The sequence below is a fragment of the Bos mutus genome, chromosome 18, assembly GCF_027580195.1.
Source record: "Bos mutus isolate GX-2022 chromosome 18, NWIPB_WYAK_1.1, whole genome shotgun sequence".
Taxonomy (NCBI): Eukaryota; Metazoa; Chordata; class Mammalia; order Artiodactyla; family Bovidae; genus Bos; species Bos mutus.
This window is the reverse complement of record NC_091634.1, coordinates 16,615,830-16,637,036: the sequence shown is the minus strand read 5'-3', so window position 1 is coordinate 16,637,036 and position 21,207 is coordinate 16,615,830. Positions and strand designations below refer to the sequence as shown.

General features: G+C 44.8%; 1 protein-coding gene across 1 annotated transcript; it reads left to right on the top strand.

The window, feature by feature from the left end:
* Positions 1-14,222: 14,222 nt before the first annotated feature.
* FFAR2 (free fatty acid receptor 2) lies at positions 14,223-17,214 on the top strand. The gene is made up of 2 exons (XM_070387934.1): positions 14,223-14,817; positions 15,365-17,214. Exon 2 carries the CDS (start codon positions 15,372-15,374, stop codon positions 16,359-16,361), a length of 990 nt encoding a protein of 329 aa, XP_070244035.1. The 5' UTR covers positions 14,223-14,817; positions 15,365-15,371; the 3' UTR covers positions 16,362-17,214.
* The last annotated feature ends 3,993 nt before the right edge of the window (positions 17,215-21,207 follow it).

Below are 21,207 nucleotides of genomic sequence, written 5' to 3'. Positions count from 1 at the left end.
ACTTCCGAGAAGTCTGCTAAATTGAGAAGGGGTGAATGATTCTTTTCCCCTTCCTCTATTCTGTTTCCAGGAACACGGATGTGATGACTGGAGTTACAACTTCAATATTTGACCATGAGGATGAGGGCCACCTAAGATTGGAAGAGCTAGAGAACTACAGAGTCTTCCTGTGGCTGCCAAAAACAGTCCTTGACTACATATCTTCAGGCTGCTTTTATGTGACAGAGAAATATAACTATATCTTATTTACACCACTATTAATTACCTAGAGTTGTTATATTATGTGCTAAATAGAATCCAGTCTTGATTGAAGTTTCAGCATATATCAACTTTACAGCAAAGTAAAATTTTGATCTTCAGTTTTTTATGACTTTTTTGATGACATTTAAAATTCCACTTTCAAAATGGAATCAGAATAATTTAGGAGGCAAAGGAGAATAGCAATATCACAAAAGGAGCCATTTATTTGGCCTTATTTTTCTTCCCTTTCGTTCCTCTCTATCCATCATCTGTTTTCCTTCCAACATTTTGTGATGGTTAGTATCCTTCTCTAAGTGGTAGAAGCTGGAATAGGGATTATCTCAGTGGAGGTGGGGGAGGAGGTGTTGACTTAGGGAAGCATGAATGGCCTTCAAAAGATGCTGAAAATGGTTTCTATCTTCATCTAGTCACACAAATATATATACATATGTTAACAGTCATCAGCTTACCCCTAAGATTAGTACACTTTATTGTATATATGTTACCCTTCAATCAAAACAATTTCCAAAACCCTCTCTAAAATCCCATACCTTTTTAGGGCTACCAGAAATATTATAGTCTTCAAAGTATTCTTCCTTACCGTATTTGCTACTCTAGATTTATATAATTTTGATACTCTCCCTTTCTTCCTAAACCGATTTTGTCAGATTTGGAGAGTGCTCAGTTAATCATCATTTCCTATGGCTGATTCATGTTGATGCATGGCAGAAACCAACACAATATTGTAGAGCAATTATCTTTCAATGAAAAATAAATACTTAAAAAATTTATCATTTCCCCAGATGCTCTTGTATCCAGGAGTTGTCATGAGATACAGTGCTAGCCAGTGAGAACTAGGCAGAAATTAGCTAGGTTGCGATTCTAGAAAAGCTATATTTTTCTTGATTAAAAAGGGGGTAGATTTGGCTGATGATGTGTAGGTTCATAAGTTGTAACAAACGTACTCCTTTGGTGGGGGAGGCTATGTGTGTGGGGGTAGGTGGGAAATCTCTGTACCTTCTGCTCAGTTTCACTGTGAACCTCAAACTGCTGTACAAAATTAAGTCTATTTTTTTTTTTAAGTTTTTAAAGGGATAGATCTCTCTGTGTCTTTTGCTTTCTGTCCTGTCCACCCCCTGTTTTTCTGTTCAGAATATAGATGTTTCTTGAGATTATGAAGCAGAAAGCCAAAATCTAGGGATGCTGGGGCAGAAAAGCTAGAAGGGGTGTGGGGTTTTGAGGGCTGCTCTGGAGCAGCAGCACCAGCCTTCGGTTCCCTATTTTCTTCATGTGACCAGAGAAAAAGAAATCTGTGTGTGTGTCAGTCTCTGTTACATGGCATTCCGGGCACATCTGACAATCCCCAACTAAGATTCAAGCTTTTCACCTTTATACACAGTAGCAAAGACTTCTTGATACAGAAGGGGACTCTGGGGTGCTAATTCACTGCAAGCTTCATGCTATGGCATAGCAAGCTGCTGCTGCTGCTGCTAAGTCGCTTCAGTCGTGTCTGACTCTGTGCAACCCCATAGCCGTCCCTGGGATTCTTCAGGCAAGGGCCCAAAGCAAAATAAAAAAGGAGGACCTTGAAGACATCTGCCAAAAGAAGAAGACTTCATCTGCAAGGTCCCAACCCACCTTTTCTTTAAAAAAAAATTATTTATTTATTTGGCTGTGGTGTGTCTTAGTTGCACAATATGGGTTCTTTAGTTTCCTGACTAGGAATTGAACCCAGATGCCCTGCATTGGGAGCATGGAGTTTTTAGTCATTGAACCACTAGGAACATCCCCTACCCCCACCTTCTCTCTTTTTTTTCCCCTTCAATTTTTTTAAACTTTTTATTTTGCTTTGGAGTATAGCCAATCAAAAGTGTTGTCATAGTTTCAGGTGAACAGTGAAGGGACTCAGCCATACATATACGTGTGTCCATTCTCCCCCAATTTCTTTGCACTGATCCTCACTGATCATGGCATCTGGTCCCATCACTTCATGGCAAATAGATGGAGAAACAGGGGAAACAGTGGGGGCTGTTATTTATTTATTTGGGGGGGCTCCAAAATCACTGGAGATGGTGACTGCAGCCATGAAATTAAAAGATGCTTGCTCCTTGGGAGAAAAGTTATGACCAACCTAGACAGCATATTAAAAAGCAGAGACGTTACTTTGCCAACAAAGGTCCATCTAGTCAAGGCCATGGTTTTTCCAATAGTCATGTATGGATGTGAGAGTTGGGCTGTAAAGAAAGCTGAGTGCCAAAGAATTGATGCTTTTGAACTGTGGTGTTGGAGAAGACTCTTGAGATTCCCTTGGACTGCAATGAGATCCAACCAGTCAATCCTAAAGGAAATCAGTCCTGAATATTCATTGGAAGGACTGATGTTGAAACTGAAACTCTAATACTTTGGCCACCTGATGTGAAGAACTGACTCATTTGAAAAGACCCTGATGCTGCAAAAGATTGAAGGTGGGAGGAGAAGGGGACAACAGAGGATGAGATGGTTGGATGGCATCATTGACTCAATGGACATGAGTTTGAGTAAACTCCAGGAATTGGTGCTGGACAGGGAGGCCTGGCTTGCTGCAGTCCATGGGGTAGCAAAGAGTTGGACACAACCGACCGACTGAACTGACTGACTGATTCTCCCCCAAACTCCCTTCCCACCCAGGCTGCCACATAACACTGAGCAGAGTTCCACATGCTATACAATAGGTCCTTGATGGTTATCCATTTTAAATATAGCAGTGTAGACCTTCCATCCCAAACTCCCTAACTATTCCCTCCCCTCATTCTTCCCCTCGCTGCCCCACCTTCTGTTGATAAGTGTTCACTGCTCACTGTGGGACCTGAATTCTTCTGGCAATGGAAGGAACTGGCTTTGGATGGCTGAATGTGAGGAGGATCTTGGTTCATATAAACTTTTCTGAGAACCAGTAGTAAAGTATTACATCAACTGCATCACTGTTTCTCAATCTATTTTTAACCATTTCCACTTCCCATAAACACAAACTGTACTTTCTATAGACTGCATAAAGAAACTCAGAGCTTTCTCCTCTTCTGGAAAATGCCACATGTTCTGTTACTTCCCCTGCCCGCCTCCGAGGGTTCCTGCTACTCTCCCCACGCCTCTTGAGAATCAGTTAAGAATCAGCTGTGTAATTTAAATTTCCTAAGATTCTGCAAACCGGGGTTACCCCGGTAAACTCCAGCAATGCCACAGCTAGTAGGGGAAGATGATTTATATACGTGACAGAAGCAGGTTAAGGGAGAAAAGTGGAAGGAAGCCTGGGCTGTAAAAAAGAAAGCAAAGCATTTGGTTTTGCCCCGAATTTGCTCAACTTTTGCAAGTTCAGCCAGCACCTGACTGCAAGCACTCCTAGCTTTACTAAGAGAATTTGTCCCCCTTCTACTTCTCCTATCTCTCCTTCTTAACTCAGGGTCAATACTGAAAGGCAGTCCAAGGATGCAGCCAGCAGCCTCCTGGCCTTTTCCAAGGGTGGCATGAGCCCATGAAAGCTCCCCGGTGGTCTGGGTGGGAAGCTGTGTGTGGCCAAGGGGAGTGGGAGCAGGCAGCTCTTTAGTCCTGTTCTTCCTCTGAAGGTCAGCTCTGCAGGGACAGCCATGGAGAAGAGGGGTCGGGGAGGAAGGGAAAGGTCAGACAACCTCTTCAAGATTCCAGGAATGAAGGAAGAGTCCTCTCCCAAGTCGTTATTTCTATTCCACAGTTAAATCCCAGCCCTTGTAAACATTCTTGCTCATAAATGCTAAATGACACAGCACATTTAGTAGACAGCAACAGTAAATGGCGTCTCCCCTCTGTACTCTGTGGGATCCGGGGTTACAGCAGAAATGAGAACATATGAAAGGCTGAGAGCTGCAGGTGAGCCCTAGGAAACTAGGGTGAAGGTCATTCCTTTATGGTTTCAGGGAAGGAGCCACGGCTGCACAGGAAGGCTGGCAACCATGCAGACACTCCCTGTGGGATGCAGATAACATGATCTTACACCCTGGCCTGCATCCTTGTGTCCTCCTGTGTGGGACTTACAGGACTCCTGGGGGCTGCCAGGGAAACTGGTTCTAACCTGGACCCTCCCAGTACAGTGCGGAGCATAACACAGTGATGGTCCCTGTGGACTCCCCAGCCAGACTACCTAAATCCCCAGTGTAGAGTTCTGTTCTTCTATTTACCAGCTGTGTGGCTTCAGGCAAATTACTTAACTTCTTTATCCCCTCAGTTTTCTCATCTGTAAAATGGGGATGAGCGTGCCAACCTTACAGAAGGGTTTTTATGGATTAAATGCCAAACTCGTAGCACAGTGCCTGGTGCACAGTATCATTTGAATGGGCAGTAAATGCTGGCTGGTGCACTGGTTTCCTATGTCTGCCCTAACCAACTGTCACAAACGGGGTGGCTTAACTCAACAGAAATTTATTCTCTCACAGTTCTGGAGGCTAAAAGTCCCAAACCAGTATCAATGGGCTGAGGAAAACCCATCATCTGGCTCTTTGAGCTCCTAGTGGCTGCTGATATTCCTTGGCTTATTGGCCACATTACTCCAGTCTCTACCTCCATGATCACACTGCCTTCTCCTCTTACGTCAGAAATCCACCTCTGCCTCTTTCCTATAAGAACATTTGTGATGTATAAGGCTCACCCACATAATCTAGAATAATCTCTCCATCACAGAACTCTTAAAAAAATTTTTTTTCCATTGGAGTATAGTTGATTTACAACATTGTATTAGTTTCAGGTGTATAGCAAAGTGAATCAGTTATATATATACATATATCCACTCTTTTTTAAGTTTCTTTTCCCATATAGGCTTACAGAGCATTGAGTAGAGTTCCCTGTGCTATACAGTAGGTCCTTATTAGTTATCTACTTTATATATAGTAGTATGTAGATGTAAATCCCAATTTTCCAATGTATCCCTCCCCCACTTTCCCTCCTGGTAACCATAAATTTGCCTTCTACATTAGTGACTCTACTTCTGTTTTGTAAATAATTTCATTTGTACCCTTTTTAAAGATTACACATATAAGTGATATCATATGATATTTGTCTGACTTTCTTCACTCAGCATGACAATTCCAGGTTCATTGATATTGCTGCATATGGCATTAATGCATTCTTTTTAATGACTGTGTAATATTCTAATATATATATATATATATATATATATATATATATATATATACACCATATCTTCTTCATCCATTCCTCTGTTGATGGACATCTAGGTTGCTTTCATGTCCTGGCTACTGCAAATAGTGCTGCTGTGAACATTGGAGTTCCATCATAGCACTCTCAATTACACCTGTAAAATCCATTTCTTTGCCATGTAATGTAATATTCACAGGTTCACGGGATTAGGTTGTGGGTATCTCTTGGAGGGACCATTATTCAGCCATCACAGTTGGTATTATTGCCCAAGAGTGCAGTCTTATTAAGACCAAGCAGGTGTTAATGTGAAGAGTGTGAAGGAGGGAGAGGTCTCTGCAGAGGGAGGTTGGTGTGTGGTTACCAGTGGTATGTGGTAAAAACCCACAATGCCCCCAGCAGAGGCCAACAGAAACAGGGTCTGCAGACAACTCCCAACATGCTGGTCCTGACCTGCTCCTTCTTATTTCTCTTCTTCAGTAGTGTGCCAGTATTCAGGATGGCTATGTAAAGGGTGCAGGATTGGAGGCCATCACTAGAGAGATAACAGCAAAGCACTGGATAAGAGGCAGCTGAAGAGGAGATGCAAGTGGGGAAGGGTGTAGCCTGTCCTCCATACTATCATAAGGCCTTCAGGGCTCTGAAGGGTAATTCACACATGACAGTAGGTTGAACTGCACCGGCACAGCAGAGCAACAAAATCTCAAAGTCTGTTTTGGATGTGCTGGTCTAGAATCATCTTCCCTCTCACTCCCCAGGGAAGTTCCATTCTCCCTGGCATTCTGAAGCTCTCCATTGATTGTTGTTTATTTAAAGTCGTGGACAGAGGAGCCTGGTGGGCTACAGTCCACTGGGTTGCAAAGAGTCAGATATAACTTAGAGACTAAACAACAACAACAACAAAAATCCCAAATTTCAATGGGTCCTCTCTACCTCCACTGGTACCTTCTCCTGAATCCACATCATCATCAGTCCTCCCCAGATGACTCCTATGTACTTCTATTTGATTTCTCTGCTTCCAGCTTCATCCCCCTGAAGACCCTTCTTCACATAAAGTCTCCCTGAGCTTCTCAGATCTCATCCCCTCACTCTCCTCTTATGATCCCTGGGAGTGACTTCCCACAGCTTATGAATGGAATTCCAACTTCTTACTGTGATCAGTAAGGCCCTGCATAGTCTTGCCTGGCTCACCATGCTCCAATCACACTGGCTCTTCTGCTCCCCAACACGTTAAGGTGCTTTCTGCCTGGCATTTGCGGGTTCTCCACCTAGACCACTCCGCTGCCGAACTTGACACAGCCCCTTCACTAAATTCAGCTCAACCTAGCAGATGTCGGCTCAGCTCAACGGTAACCTCAGAAACAGCTTCTCTGACTCCTGCCACCCATGATCACTCTCCCTGTCATTATCCCGGTTCGTTTCATTCATCGTAACTGTGTAATTCCTCCTTTATTCCTATTTGCTTGTTTGCTTATCTCCCTCCACTAGAATGTGACTGCTCTCCATGAGTGTGAGACCACACCTATTTTTTTGACCCCCGATAACCCTGGTGCTTGGCACAGATCCCACCACATTCTAGGGAGTAGATACATGTTTGTCGAATGAATGAATGAAACTACAGCTCCTTACTTATTGTCGGTGCTGCTATTGGCAAAATCCTGCATTCCGTTTAACTTTTAGATATTTTATATCTACACCCTCCTCTTATTTGCTAAGCAAGATCTACATAATAAAGGTACACTAGCCTGAATTATCAATGTTGATGGTGAGGAAGGATCCCTGTAGCTTCCAGCAAAATAATGCTGCTGCAGTGCTGAGTCATGTCTGACTCTTTGTGACCCTGTGGACTGTACCTTATCAGGCTCCTCTGTTCATGGGATTTCCCAGGCAAGAACACTGGAGTGGGTTGCCATTTTCCAGGGAGCAAAAGTATTGTGAGTCCCTTAATCTACAAGAGAGCTCCCAAATGATTACTGGGTGGAATTTCTTGTGCTGGTCCCAGGAGAAGATAAATGGAGGCATCTGAGGACAAATATCTTTGAGCTTTTGAAAACAACTCCTCTCTATTCCAATTCTTCCACTTACCCATCCACACGTCACCCAGGAAATAATTATTAAGTGTCTAATATGTGCCATGCTCTATGCCAGGCCCTGGGGATACAATGGTGAGCAAAACAGCCATATTCCCTGACATTATGGATAAAAAGGGAGACAGACATTAAGCAAATCCTCTCACAAAGAAGTGTAGATATGTGCTATGAAGAAATGAGATATGTGCTATGAAGAAATAGTAAATGGTGCTATGAGAGCAACGAACAATGAGAAAAACAAAATTTTTTAAGAAAGGAAATCTGCAACAGCATGAAAAATACTTAGGAATTAATTTAAGAAAAGATGTGGAAAACCTCTATGTTGAACACTGGAAAGCACTGCCAAGAGTAATGAACCTAAACAAATGGAGAGATATGTCACGTTCATAGATTGAAAGCCTTAATATTGTTCTGGTGTCGATAGTCCCAAATTGACCTATGGCTTTAATACAAGCCCAGTCAAAATCCCAGCATACTTTTTTGTAGAAACTGACTTATATGGAAATGCAAATGACCTGGGAAAGACAAAACAACTTCAGAAAAGAAGAACAAAGTTGGAAGACTTACACCAACCAACTTTAAGACTTATTATAAAACTATGGTAATCAAGACTGTGTGGAAATGGTGGAAGGAAAGACATAAAGATCACTAACAGCAGGAAAGATATTTAAGAAAATAGGCCCACTCATATACATACAACCAATTCATTTTCAGTAAAGGTGCCCAGGCAATTCAACAGGGAAAGGAAGTCTGGAATTGTATAGGTTGGTAAAAGTTTCTTAGGACATAAAAGCACAAACTGTAAAAGAAAGACTAGATAAATTAGACTTTATCAAAATGCAGAACTTTTGTTCTTCAAGAGACGAGTAAGAAAACAAAAAGATAAGTCCATAGAGTAAGAGAAAATCTTTACAATACATATAGCTAATGTATGACTAGTACGCAGATACTAAAGAATTCTCAGAACTCATCAAAATAATCCAATTTTTTTTAATGAGCAAAAGGCTTGAACAGACACTTCACAAAAGAAGATAAATGAATGGCCAAGAAGTACTTAAAAGATGCTCCGCATCAACAGTTGGCAGAGAAATGCAAATAAAAACCACAATGAGATTCCGCAACGCACTAAAAAGAATGCCTAAAACTTAAGACTAACCAATATAAAGTGCTGGTGAGATGTGGAACAACCAGATGATCACGCATTGCCGGTGGGAATAAAAATGGTACAGCCAGCTGGGAAAATTGGCAGGTTCTTTAAAGGTCAAACAAACACTTTTCCATACGATCTTGCCAATACACTCCCAGGTATTGCCCAAGAGAACTGAAAACATACTCACACAAAGACATGAACAATGAAATACAGAGCAGCTTCATTTACACAAGTCAAAAACTGAAGGAAAGAACAAATGTCTATCAACAGGTAGATGCATACATAAAATATAAAGCCTCTTAAAGGCTTTATATGTGATGAGAACATATAAATAGGGAATCTAACTCAATCTAGGAGGTCAGGGAGGGTTTTCTGAAGGAAGAAGAAGATACCAGAAAGACTAAGGATTAAGTAGGGAGGCTGGAGTGGGTAATGAGGAATAAAGAGCATTTCAGGCAGAGGCTGCCAGGGGCCCTGGCCGAAGGAAAGATGTCACATTCACAGAAGTGAAAGATAGTCCTGCTTACAGAGCAAGGAGAGAGATGAGTGATCTGAGTTAAGGCTGGAAGTTGGCAAGGGCCATGTCAGATGGGCCTTATAGCCTTTGTGAAGGGTTCTGATATTTATCCTTGAAGCAGTAAGAAGCCTCTGAAAGGATTTTTTAAAAGAGTGTGGTATAATTGGCTTGACATTTTAAGAAAGAACCCACTATGGGCTTCCCTGATGGCCGAGTGGTAAAAATCTGTCTGCCAATGCAGGAGACACGGGTTCAATCCCTGATCCAGGAAGATCCTACATATCTCAGAGCAACTGAGCCTGTGTACCACAACTACCGAGCCTGTAATTCTGTAAGCCCAGGAGCCGCAACTACTGAAGCCAGCGTGCTTCAGGGCCCACACTCCTCAACAAGAGAGGAGAGGTTCTCAACACTACAATGAGAAGCCCTTGCACCTCAACTAGAGAGTACCTTGTGCCACAGCGAAGACCCAGCACAGCCAAATAAATAAAAAAATTATATTTTTAAAGTACTTTCCATCTTTAAAAAAAAGAAAGAACCTACTAAATGCAGTATGACTGAAACTGACTTTCTGGACAGTGAGTGGCTCTGAGCGAGCGGGTCATGGCCTCTGCTGAAGGTAACCAATGGCTGTGGCTTACACCGAGATGGAATGATGGAGATGCAGAGAGACGGACAGATTTCGTTAGGTATTTGAGAAGTATGCTGAGCTACATTCAGGGCACAAGGAAGAAAATGGTGTTAAGACTGACTTTAAGATTGCCCCTAAGATTATGGCTCAGGGATGAAATGGGAAGAGATCCCCTTACCTAGCATGGAGAATGGAGAATGCTGGAAGAAGCTTTAATTTGGTGGATAATGTCTAAAGTGAGGTCCAGACACAATGAATTTGAGGTGCCTGGGAGACATCCAAATGACAGGGCGTCCTAGGTAGTTACAGTGTGGATGTGAAAGCTCAAAGAAGCCCAGGATAGAGATTCAAAATTGGATGTTATGAAGGTGGTCATTGATGCTGTAGAAATGGATGCAACAGACTAGAAAGAGAGCATGGACGAGGATAGGAAAGAACCTAGAACCAAGTCTTAAGGAACTCCAAACTTTAGAGGGTGAGTAGGAAAAGGTGAGCTAGCCAAGGAAATTAAGAAGTGACCGAAGAAAAAGCAGGGACACCAGAAGAGCACAACATATTGTAACTCATGGGAAGAGAATGTCTCAAGGAGGGTGTGGAAATTGTGTGGAAAACTAATCAAATAGGAAGAAAATGTCCACTGAATTTAGTAACAGAGAATCACTACTCAAGAAGAGCAGATCCTATGGGAAAACAGGGATGTAACTCAGATTAGAGTGGACTGAGGGATTTCTTTGGAAGGAATGATGCTAAAGCTGAAACTCCAGTACTTTGGCCACCTCATGCGAAGAGTTGACTCATTGGAAAAGACTCTGATGCTGGGAGGGATTGGGGGCTGGAGGAGAAGGGGACGACAGAGGATGAGATGGCTTGATGGCATCACTGACTCAATGGATGTGAGTCTCAGTGAACTCCAGGAGTTGGTGATGGACAGGGAGGCCTGGCGTGCTGCGATTCATGGGGTCACAAAGAGTCAGACACGACTGAGTGACTGATCTGAACTGAACTGAGGGATGACTAAGGAATAAGGAAGTGGAGAAAGTAATTCTAGGTAACTTTAGATAATGGGTTTAACTTCCTATTATAATAAACGTGAAGATGACAGAAAACTGAACTTGGGAGAGATTGTGAAAGATATGACTTCTGTGAAAGCTCACCCCTTGAATTCACCCTGGAGGTTGCATTTCCTTCTCTTGTGACATAGGTGAGCATTGTGAATCAAGAATTCAAAAATTTCCTTCATTATGCCATCTTCATAACTACTGTGAACATAGAGAAGGGAGTTTATGGGGAGCTTTCAACACAGGTGACACACAATAGTGGTATGGGAGAAGTGTGAGGTGGGGAAAAGAGAGGCAGAGACAAAGAAGTGGTCCTAACCACTCAGCACCTGTTTTCCACTGTTTCCACTGTGCAATTAACTCCAGATCCTTGTGACTATTTATAGGAAATCATAAAAGCAAAACGGCATGAATAAATTTGGTAGCAAGCAACAGAGAATAGTCTGTTCCTTAGTTCCCTAGTTAATCTGGGAAATGCATGTGTGTGTCTGGGGAAGGAATTAAATGAAAAGATAGAACTCCTTGGTTCTAGAGGAGAGGAGAACTGAAGAGAAAGAGAAGCGAAATGTTAAGATACTTAGGACGATTTGAGAGCATAGCACTGACATATATACGCTACCATGTGTAAAGCAGATAGCTAGTAGGAAGCTGCTGCATAGCACAGGGAGCTCAGCTCGGTGCTCTATGATGACCTAGAGGGGTGGGATGGGTGTGATGGTGGGAGGGAGCTTCAAGAGGGAGGGGATATATGCATATATACAGCTGATTCACATTGCTGTACAGCAGAAACTAACACAATATTGTAAAGCAATTATCAGTCAGTCACTGAGTTTAGTCACTCAGTCATGTCTGGCTCTTTGCAACCCCATGGATTGCAGCACACAAGGCTTCCCTGTCCATCACCAACTCCCGGAGCTTGCTCAAACTCATGTCCATAGAGTCAGTGATGCCATCCAACCATCTCATCCTCTGTCATCCCCTTCTCCTCTCACCTTCAATCTTTCCCAGCACCAGGGTCTTTTCAAATGAGTCAGTTCTTCACATCAGGTGGCCAAAGTATTAGAGTTTCAGCTTCAGCATCAGTCCTTCCAATGAATATTCAGGACTGATTTCCTTTAGGGTTTACTGGTTGGCTCTCCTTGCAGTCCAAGGGACTCTCAAGAGTCTTCTCCAACACCACAGTTCAAAAGCATCAATTCTTTGGCACTCAGCTTTCTTTATGGTCCAACTCTCACATCCATACATGACTACTAGAAAAACCATAGCTTTGACTAGACAGACCTTGTTGGCAAAGTAATATCTCTGCTTTTTAATATGCTGTCTAGGTTGGTCATAGCTTTTCTTCCAAGGAGCAAGTGTCTTTTAATCTCATGGCTGCAGTCACCATCTGCAGTGACTTTGGAGCCCAGAAAAATAAAGTCTCTCACTGTTTTGATTGTTTCTCCATCTATTTGCCATGAAGTGATGGGACCGGATGCCAGGATCTTAGTTTTCTGAATGTTGAATTTTAAGTCAACTTTTTCACTCTCCACTTTCACGTTCATCAAGAGGCTCTTTCATTCCTCTTCATTTTCTGCCATAAGGGTGGTGTCATCTGTGTATCTGAGGTTATTGATATTTCTCCCGGCAATCTTGATTCCAGCTTGTGCTTCATCCAGTCTGGCATTTCACATGATGTATTCTGCATATAAGTTAAATAAGCAGGGTGACAATATAGAGCCTTGACATACTCCTTTCCTGATTTGGAACTAGTCTGTTGTTCCATGTCCAGTTCTAACTGTTGCTTCTTGATCTGCATACAAATTTCTCAGGAGGCAGGTAAGGTGGTCTGGTATTGTCATCTCTTGAAGAATTTTCCACAGTTTGCTGTGATCCACACAGTCAAAGGCTTTGGTATAATCAATAAAGCAGAGGTAGATGTTTTCCTGGAACTCTCTTGCTTTGTTGATGATGATTATACTCCAATTTAAAAACATTAATAAAAAAAATTTTTTAAATACCTGGACCTGGGGTTCTAGGCCACAAAACTAATGACTAAATAAGGAGTAAATGCAAGCCCTAAGGAAAGAACAGAGATTCTCTGAGCAGGGATAAGACCACAGATGGGAAACCAGAGACCTGTTACCTGTGTCAAGAGAAAACACATTCTGATTATCTTTGTTTCCTCAGGTGTGTGTTTCAGAAGGCCTTTGAGGAGATTCCAAGCCAGAGCTATATAAGTCAGAGAGGGAGAAATTGTGAGAAAGGAACACGGGTGGCTAAGAGGTTGGGTCAGCCTGCAGGAATAGGAACTATACAGGGGAAGGGAATGCAGCCTGAACACCACTCCCCAAGGAAGGGCCATGCAGGCACACAGACTTCCCTGAGTTCCTGCCGCTTTCCCAAGTCAGATGGCATGTCTGTGCCCTCAGCCTCCAGATAGTCTACCAGGTGGCTCACTCTCTAGGAAGCTGTCCAACTGGCTTGGGAGGAGGGACCACGTCCGCTTATGGGCATCCATTACGTGTAAAGCACTGGCTTGTATCCTTTATCTATGCTGCCTTGGGGACCCCTCACAGAAGTCCTGGGATGTAAGTATTCCCGTCCTCACTCAAATATCAAGGAAACCAAAGTTCAGAAAATTGATCTGCCTCAAGGTCACAACGAAGGGACTTGGATTTGCACCCACATCTTCATTTGGGGCTTGCCTAGTGGCTCAGCTTGTAAAGAATCTGCCTGCAATGCGGGAGACCTGGGTTCGATCCCTGGGTTGGAAAGATCCCCTGGAGAAGGAAATGGCAACCCACTCCCATATTCTGGCCTGAAGAATTCCATGGACAGAGGAGCCTGGCAGACTACAGTCCATGGGGTCGCAAAGAGTCTAGACATGACTGAGTGCATTTCACTTCACTTCACTGCGTGATTTTAAATCCCACACTGTTTCCACCCCAACAAGACATAGGCTAGGAGAAAGCGATCAGTTTCAACTGGGAAGGCTAAAGAAACTTGTTGGGGGCAGAGGGCAGGAAACTCTACGTAAAGTGGAAAATTGAAGAAGAAAAGGAAGTATAAAACTCTTTTTGGAGACTGAGTAGAATTACAGAAGAAATCGCCTAGAAAAGAGAAGACGATGAAATAATCTGACTTGGGAAATGGGGGGAAAATGCCTGGGATTGAAAAAAAATTCAGGAACTAAGGACAGAAAATCTGGGTTTGGAAATCAGAGTGAGGATCTCTGGGCAGGTGGTGGGAAGTAAAGATGCTCACATCCTTTCCTTTGGGTTCGAGAGGAGACAGCGCTCAATTACTGAGCTTCCCCTCTTCGGTCACATGACCATTGCTGATATAAAAGCTTTCTACCAGCCAAGTTTCTTACCACTTTTTGCTGTGTGAAATGGGCGGTAGCCATGGCTAATGCTCTGTTCCTCTTTCCCAGAAGCTTTCAGCCTCTCCTTCAAGACTAATCCCAAGAAGCCATTTATCCTGAAGGAAGACAAGGCAAGGCAGCTTGCTTAATGCTTGCACTCTGGGAAGTGATGCCAGGATCAGAAATGGAGGGGAAAGCATTGGGGGTGGCTGGAGGAAACTGACTGTGAGAGGATCAAACCCAGAAACAGCAGCCAACGGGGGCAAAAAATTGTGGAGCAGACACTAACCCTGGAGAGAGGATGGAGGGGCCAGACAGCGTGTGGGCAGTGAGGCTGACAAGCCAAACGGAAACTGTTACCCCATTAAGAAGAGTTGCTCTGTTTGTTATCAAAACACCCGGCTCAGGAGCAGTGACAGCCCGTGTGCTTTTCTGAATATTCTCTGAAGTCTCTCGGGGGACAAGAAACCATAGGATATTGTGGGCTCACCCCTCCTCCCCGCGCCCCCTCCCCGCACTTCTCCAGCTTCCTCTTTGCAATCTAGTCCCCGAGTCCAAGTCCGTATTGGACTGGGGAGGGAGAGGCGGAGAAGAATTTGTGTTCTGCAAAAGGAGAGGAAAACAGGTAAGGGGATGGATGGGGGGCTGGGCACCTGCTGCCTGGGCCAGTGGCAGGGTCCTGAGGAGGAACCAGCCCTAGGTCACAGGGCCTGGGTTTTCAGAGCCCGAGTTCTTCTGAGAGAAGTCTTCGAATACCCTCCTTGCTGGGGTGAGGCTTGCCTTTTCTCCCTGCAGGTCTCTGACTGGGGAAAGGACTTGAGGAAGGTTGCAGACTGCTAACAGTAACTTCCTGTGTCCGGGAGGAGAGAAGGAGAGAGGCTGGGAGAACCACAGGGGCAATTCCCTTGGGCAGCCAAGGGTTGGTCTCCCCCAGAGACACATGATGGCAAACGTACTAACTACTGCTTAATATCCCGCCCCAAGCAAAGTCAATAATTGCTCTGGGCAGTTCTGGCAGGTGGTGTGAACAAGCAGTGGTGGGGGCAGAAAGCCCTGGCCTGGGAAAGGGAGCATGCCGGGGAAGATGTCCACAGACTGAACCAGACCAAGGTCTGCAGTCTGTGATCTGGTTCACCTGACCTTGCCCCCTGCCCCTTTTCATCCTCTTCCAGGACAGCCATGCCAGACTGGGATAGCTCCTTGATCCTCACGGCCTACATTATTATCTTGCTCACCGGTCTCCCTGCCAACCTCCTGGCGCTGCGGGCCTTCCTGGGACGCGTGCGTCAGCCCCACCCCGCACCTGTCCACATCCTCCTGCTCAGCCTGACGCTGGCCGACGTCCTGCTGCTGCTGCTGCTGCCCTTCAAGATCATCGAAGCCGCGTCTGACTTCCGCTGGGAGCTGTCTAATCTAGCCTGTGCCCTCATGGGTTTCGGCTTCTACGGCAGCATCTACTGCAGCACGTTGCTACTGGCGGGCATCAGCATCGAGCGCTACCTGGGAGTGGCTTTCCCCGTGCAGTACAAGCTGTCCCGCCGGCCCGTGTATGGAGTGATCGCTGCTCTGATCGCCTGGGTCATGTCTTTTGGTCACGGCACTGTGGTGATCATTGTTCAGTACCTGAATTCAACCCAGAGGGCCCCAAAGGAGAATGAGACCACCTGCTACGAGAACTTCACCCAAGAGCAGCTGAGGCTATTGCTGCCCATTCGGCTGGAGCTGTGCCTCCTCCTCTTCTTCTTCCCCATGGTGGTCACCACCTTCTGCTACTCGCGCTTTGTGTGGATCATGCTCACCCAGCCCCATATGGGGGCTCAGAAGCGGCGCCGAGCCATGGGGCTGGCCATCGTGTCGCTCCTTAATTTCCTGCTGTGCTTTGGGCCCTATAACATATCCCACCTGGTGGGGTTCTACATGAAAGCAAGCCCCAAGTGGCGGAGGGAAGCTGTCGTATTTGGTAGCCTCAATGCCAGTCTGGACCCCTTGCTTTTCTATTTCTCTTCCTCAGTCGTACGCAGGTCCTTTGGGAAAGGGCTGCAGGCACTGTACCATTGGGGCTCCTCCCTGCTGGGACGCAGATGCAAAGAAACAGCGGAGGCCGCGAATGAGGACCCGGGCGTGAGTCAAGCAGAGGGAGCCCCGAGTTCGGACTTCACCCTGGACTAGGGATGTTCCTGGACCTTCGGAGGAACTCTGAGTTTCGTAGGAGTTGAGCAGGCTTGGAGAGGGAGAACACGAGTTCCTGGCCCTGATTCAGGGATTCCCCCCCGGCCCAGACCCAGTCCACTCCTGGGGACTGTAAAAATCTCTCTCACCAGCTCCATATCCCTTCCTGACTGAATTTCCTTCCCAAAGGAGCGTAGCTCCAGGACTAAAGAAGAAACAGTTGGGCACAGAAGCACTATCAGACCAGAGTTTCTGAAGCAATGTAGCTAATACAGATTACAGAAGTCCTTGTGAGGTGGTTAGTAGCTGAAGCTAAGGCAATCTTGCTACCAGCTTTGCAACAACACCTACACGCTGGGCTAGTTGGTGGTGCTAGAAAGAAGCCCGTGGAAAAGATGGAAGAGAAATACTAAACGAGGTCAAAGATGTAGGAAGGCTCTGAAGCAAGGGGACTAGGAGGGAGGACGGGGATTTAGACCTCTAATGACTGAGGTGTGGACAATATCCATCTGACCTGCTGCTTTGTAAGTATGATCCTGTCTTCCTGTGTGTACCTGTCTCCCCCAATAAACTGGGAGCCACCTGAGGTCTGGGGAGGTATTCTTCCATGGTGCTCTCTGCAGGTCAGAACCTAGCTCGGTACCCATCAATTAGAGCTCAACTCTCGCTAGCACAGGAAAAGACAATCTGGTCTGCCAGATTAAAAACAAAGATTAGAGACTTTCCTGGTTGTCCAAGGGTGAAGATTCTGTGCTTCCACTGCAGGGGTCACAGGTTCAATCCCTGGTCAGGGATCTAAGATCCTGCATGGAGAACTAAGATTCTCCATGCCACAGGGTGTGGCCAGAAAAAAAAAAATGACTGAAAATAAAGATTATAAAACTCTGAAGAGAGTGTCCACAATTTTTGTGACATTTCTGCAAGCACAAAGAGGGCAAAAATGGGATGGAGAATTAGACTTTGTGGTAGGGTGAGGGTGCTGCCTCTGAAACCACAGAAATCTGTTAAGATAAAGATGTCATCAGAGTGGAATGAGTAAGCAGAATAAGTATGGATGGATTCCTGCCTAGACTGATGAATAGAAATTGGATTCAGAAAGAGGACTGGGGTGAGTCCCTGCTCAAAGCTATCAGTGTATCTCAGAGGCTTTAAACATGTTATCCTTCTGCTTAGAAACCTGCAGCGTTTTCCTTTCATCCAAACTTTTCCTCCCAAGAATTCACATCTCGTCACCCTACACTTGCCCTGTATCCTCTCTTCCTTCCCAACTCCCCCTGCCTCATTTATTTCTCTGCCAGAAGGATCCCTAGACTGTGCTCCCGGGTTAATGGTCCCTCCAGCACCTAGTGGTCTGCAACAGAGGCTCCACAACAGAGGGCTTCCCTGGTGGCTCAGTGGGTAAAGAACCCACCTGCCAGTGCAGGAGTTGCAGGAGACATGGGTTCGATCCCTGGGTCAGGAAGATCCCCTGGAGAAGGGAATGGGAACCCATTCGAGTATTCTTACCTGGAGAATGCCATGGTCAGAAGAGCCTGGTGGGCTACATACAGCCCATGGAGTTGCAAAAAGTTGGACATGATCAAAGCAACTTAGCATGCACGCATTCCACATCAGAATAACATGTAGAGGTATAAAAATTCTACAAGTAGCCACCTCACACTACTGACCTGGAGTTGCTGGGGGTGGAGCCCCAGCAGGTGAGCTTTAAGATGTTTCCCAGGTGATCATGAAAGGCAGCTCAGGTCAGAAACCACATGGCTCAGGGTCCCAAGAAACTATTCTTCAGAGACCTTTTCTTGCCTGTAAGTCCCCTTTTCCTCAAACCCGTACCATGCCATCTTCTTATTGCTTGTTTTTCCCTCTCTTGTGAGACACCACTCAACACGTACTTTCTCCAGAGAGACTTCCCTTATTACTCCCACTCAACTGAGAGCTCATTTTCCACTTTTCTTCAAGGCAATACCGTACTGGTGTCATAAGAACTATGGTTTCACTGTTGATTCTACTAGTAGCTAGATGACCCTGAGCAAGTCACAACCTCCAAGCCACTGTTTCCAAATCATACTAACGAGGATGCCATATGCCTCTCAGGGTGAGTCTGAGGATTCAAGTGAGATTGCACAGATAAAACTGCTGAGAAACTATGGAGTGTTAATTAACTCTAAGATATCAACGCGGGGGACTTTCACAGGTTGGTGGTCCAGTGGTTCAGAATCCACCTTCCAATGCAGGGGACACGGGTTTGATCCCTGGTCAGGGACTAATATCCCACATGCCCTGGGGCAACTAAGCCCGAGCACCGCAAGGAAGACCCAGTGTAGCCAAAATTAAATAAATAAATATAAAACTTAAAAAATAAGATATCAATGTGTGTGAAACACAGATGTACTCCCACTCAAAAGAAGCATAGTAAGTAGAACATTTAAAGTTATGGAAATAATATATTATATAGTCAGCTATGTAGGGTGGTTTGACAGCAACGTGTCACAAAAAATTCTTGGATTTTCAGCTGACTATAGACTTACTATGCGCGTGTGATACATTATACCTTCAAAAAAAAAGAAAGCTGATTTTGTTTTGGGTGGCATTAAAAGAAATTGAGTCTAAATAAGTTGATGATAATCCCACTTTACTGAGGTCTAATCGGTAGCATGCTCAGGACTAAGAAGTTCATTTTTTTAAAGGACATTAATCCAAGGAATCAAGCCCAGAAAAATTAACTGTAGTGCTTTGGAGATTTAAAGCATAATAATAACACACATTAAATGCCAGGCACTGTTCTAGAGAAGGAGCCTGAGACAATTAAGGGAACTTTCCAAGGTCAATAGTGAAAGGGAATTTGAATTCAGGTCTTCCCAACTCCAAAGTACCTGCTTTTTTTTCACTGACATGTGAAAAGCAAGTAAGAGAATGCTGAATATGTGGCTGAGACAAGATAAGTTCATTTTATGGAGGATGAATTTTCTGTACCCCCACAGAGAAGAACAAGGATCATGGGCAAAAGAGGCAGACAGCTACATCTTAAACAGTCAGGGCTCAACAAGGTAATCACCCCCAAGTCTCCAGGAATTTTGAAGTAGAAGGCACTCATCTTAGATATGGAGCAAACTTCCATATCCAATAAGGACTGAACCAGTTAATTGCCAGACTCCTTCCAACTCAGAGATTTCCAGGGTTTTAGGGCCATGGCTGCTCTTGCTAACAAGTGCAAGAAAATTTATGGATTTCTGAGCCTTTCAGGGTGAAATTTTAGCTACTCACTGACAGGCATTTGATCTCTATCAAGTCACTTCATATATAGCCCATATCTTTACTGAGAAATTACTATCGTTTGCTTACCAAATATGTACTGATTTTTAACCTATTTATATAGCTATTGTAAGCCAGATACTTTTCTAGGGACTGGGGTGCAGAGTGTATAAGAGACAAGGTACTTACCTTCTTGGGACTTCCATTCTAGTTGGAAAAAATAGTTAATAAGCAAGTAAACAAACAATAAGGTAATTTCAGAGTGTGGCAAATGGTTTTTACAAATGGGCCAAAACAGAGATATGGGAGAATGTATACTGAGGGATTGAGAAGGTTTAGAAGATTCTTCAGAGCCAATGATGGTCACGTGAGACCTGAACAAGAAGGAGTTGCCATACAAAGGCCCATGGGAAGAGCATTCTAGAAAGAGGAACCCCTGCTTCAAAAGCCGTAAGGAGGGAGAAAACCTAAGCTTCTCAGGGGCATAGAGATGCGGCCCCCATCTCAGTGTGGGGACAGAGCAGAGGTCTGCAGACTCAGGCATGTTTTAGAAACCCCAGGAGAGTTTGCTGAAGCCTAGCTTAGTCTTCCCTCCCCTCAGTTTCCAAATCAGTAGGTCTGGGATGATAATCTGGATTTTGAACAATCCCAAATGATGCTGACGCTGGTGTTCCAGGACAACTCTTTGAGAACCACTGGGCTGGAATCCTGTGAAATGGGGAGAGAGTGAAAGAGGAAGTCAAGGAAGCCAGCAGGGGCCAGCCGATATGTGTTTGAGGCTCCAGATAAAAGCATGAATTTATTGCAAGAATTTTTGAAGCTATTCTAGAGTTTGAAGCAAGAGGGTGAAATCATCTGATTTCCATTTTCAGATGATCGATGTGGCATCTGCGCCTACCACTGAAGGGAGACGGTTAGGATCAAGGAGATAATATGCCCAACAGAGTTAAAAACCATAAAGTAGCAAACACCAGGCTGGGAACTCCGTGAAAGTGAGGCGGTTTCCTCTTTCATTAGAACTGGCCGCTCAAGAACCAAACAGCCAGGAGGAGGCCTTATAAGTTATCACACATCTACGTGACAAATAGGTGACCGATGCAATGGAGTTTGAGCAAGCTCTGGGAGACGGTGAAGGACAGGGATGTCTGGCATGCTGCAGTCCATGGGGTCGCAAAGAGTCAGACACGACTGAGCAACTGAACAGCATATGTAAGCCGGTTCTTCGGATGAGAGTGCAAGGGGCGGGGAGTGGTAATGGGGGAGCGGGGTAGAGGGGTAATGGTGGGTAGCATTACCCAAGGGATGGAGGGTAGCAAGGGCCCTGATTTGTAGCACTTGCCAGTTTCTGTGGCCACACACTCCCTCCAGGGTCAGTTTCTACCCTGAACATGTGTTTGGCAATCGATGATAAAAACCAGCTCTTGCAAACCAGCTCAAGCACATCACTAGATGTACTGCCTAGCACAGAAGCTCAACTGGCAGATTGGTCACATCCTACCTGAGGAAACTTTCTCTCTCCCTGGTTACAGGGAGTACCAGGCTCGAGCACAGGACTTTCAACATGATAAACACTCGCTAAATGTGGCTGACTGGGCCA

Excerpts from the sequence above, each read along its gene's own strand:
- FFAR2 (XM_070387934.1), top strand. The coding sequence starts at position 15,372 with ATGCCAGACTGGGATAGCTCCTTGATCCTCACGGCCTACATTATTATC.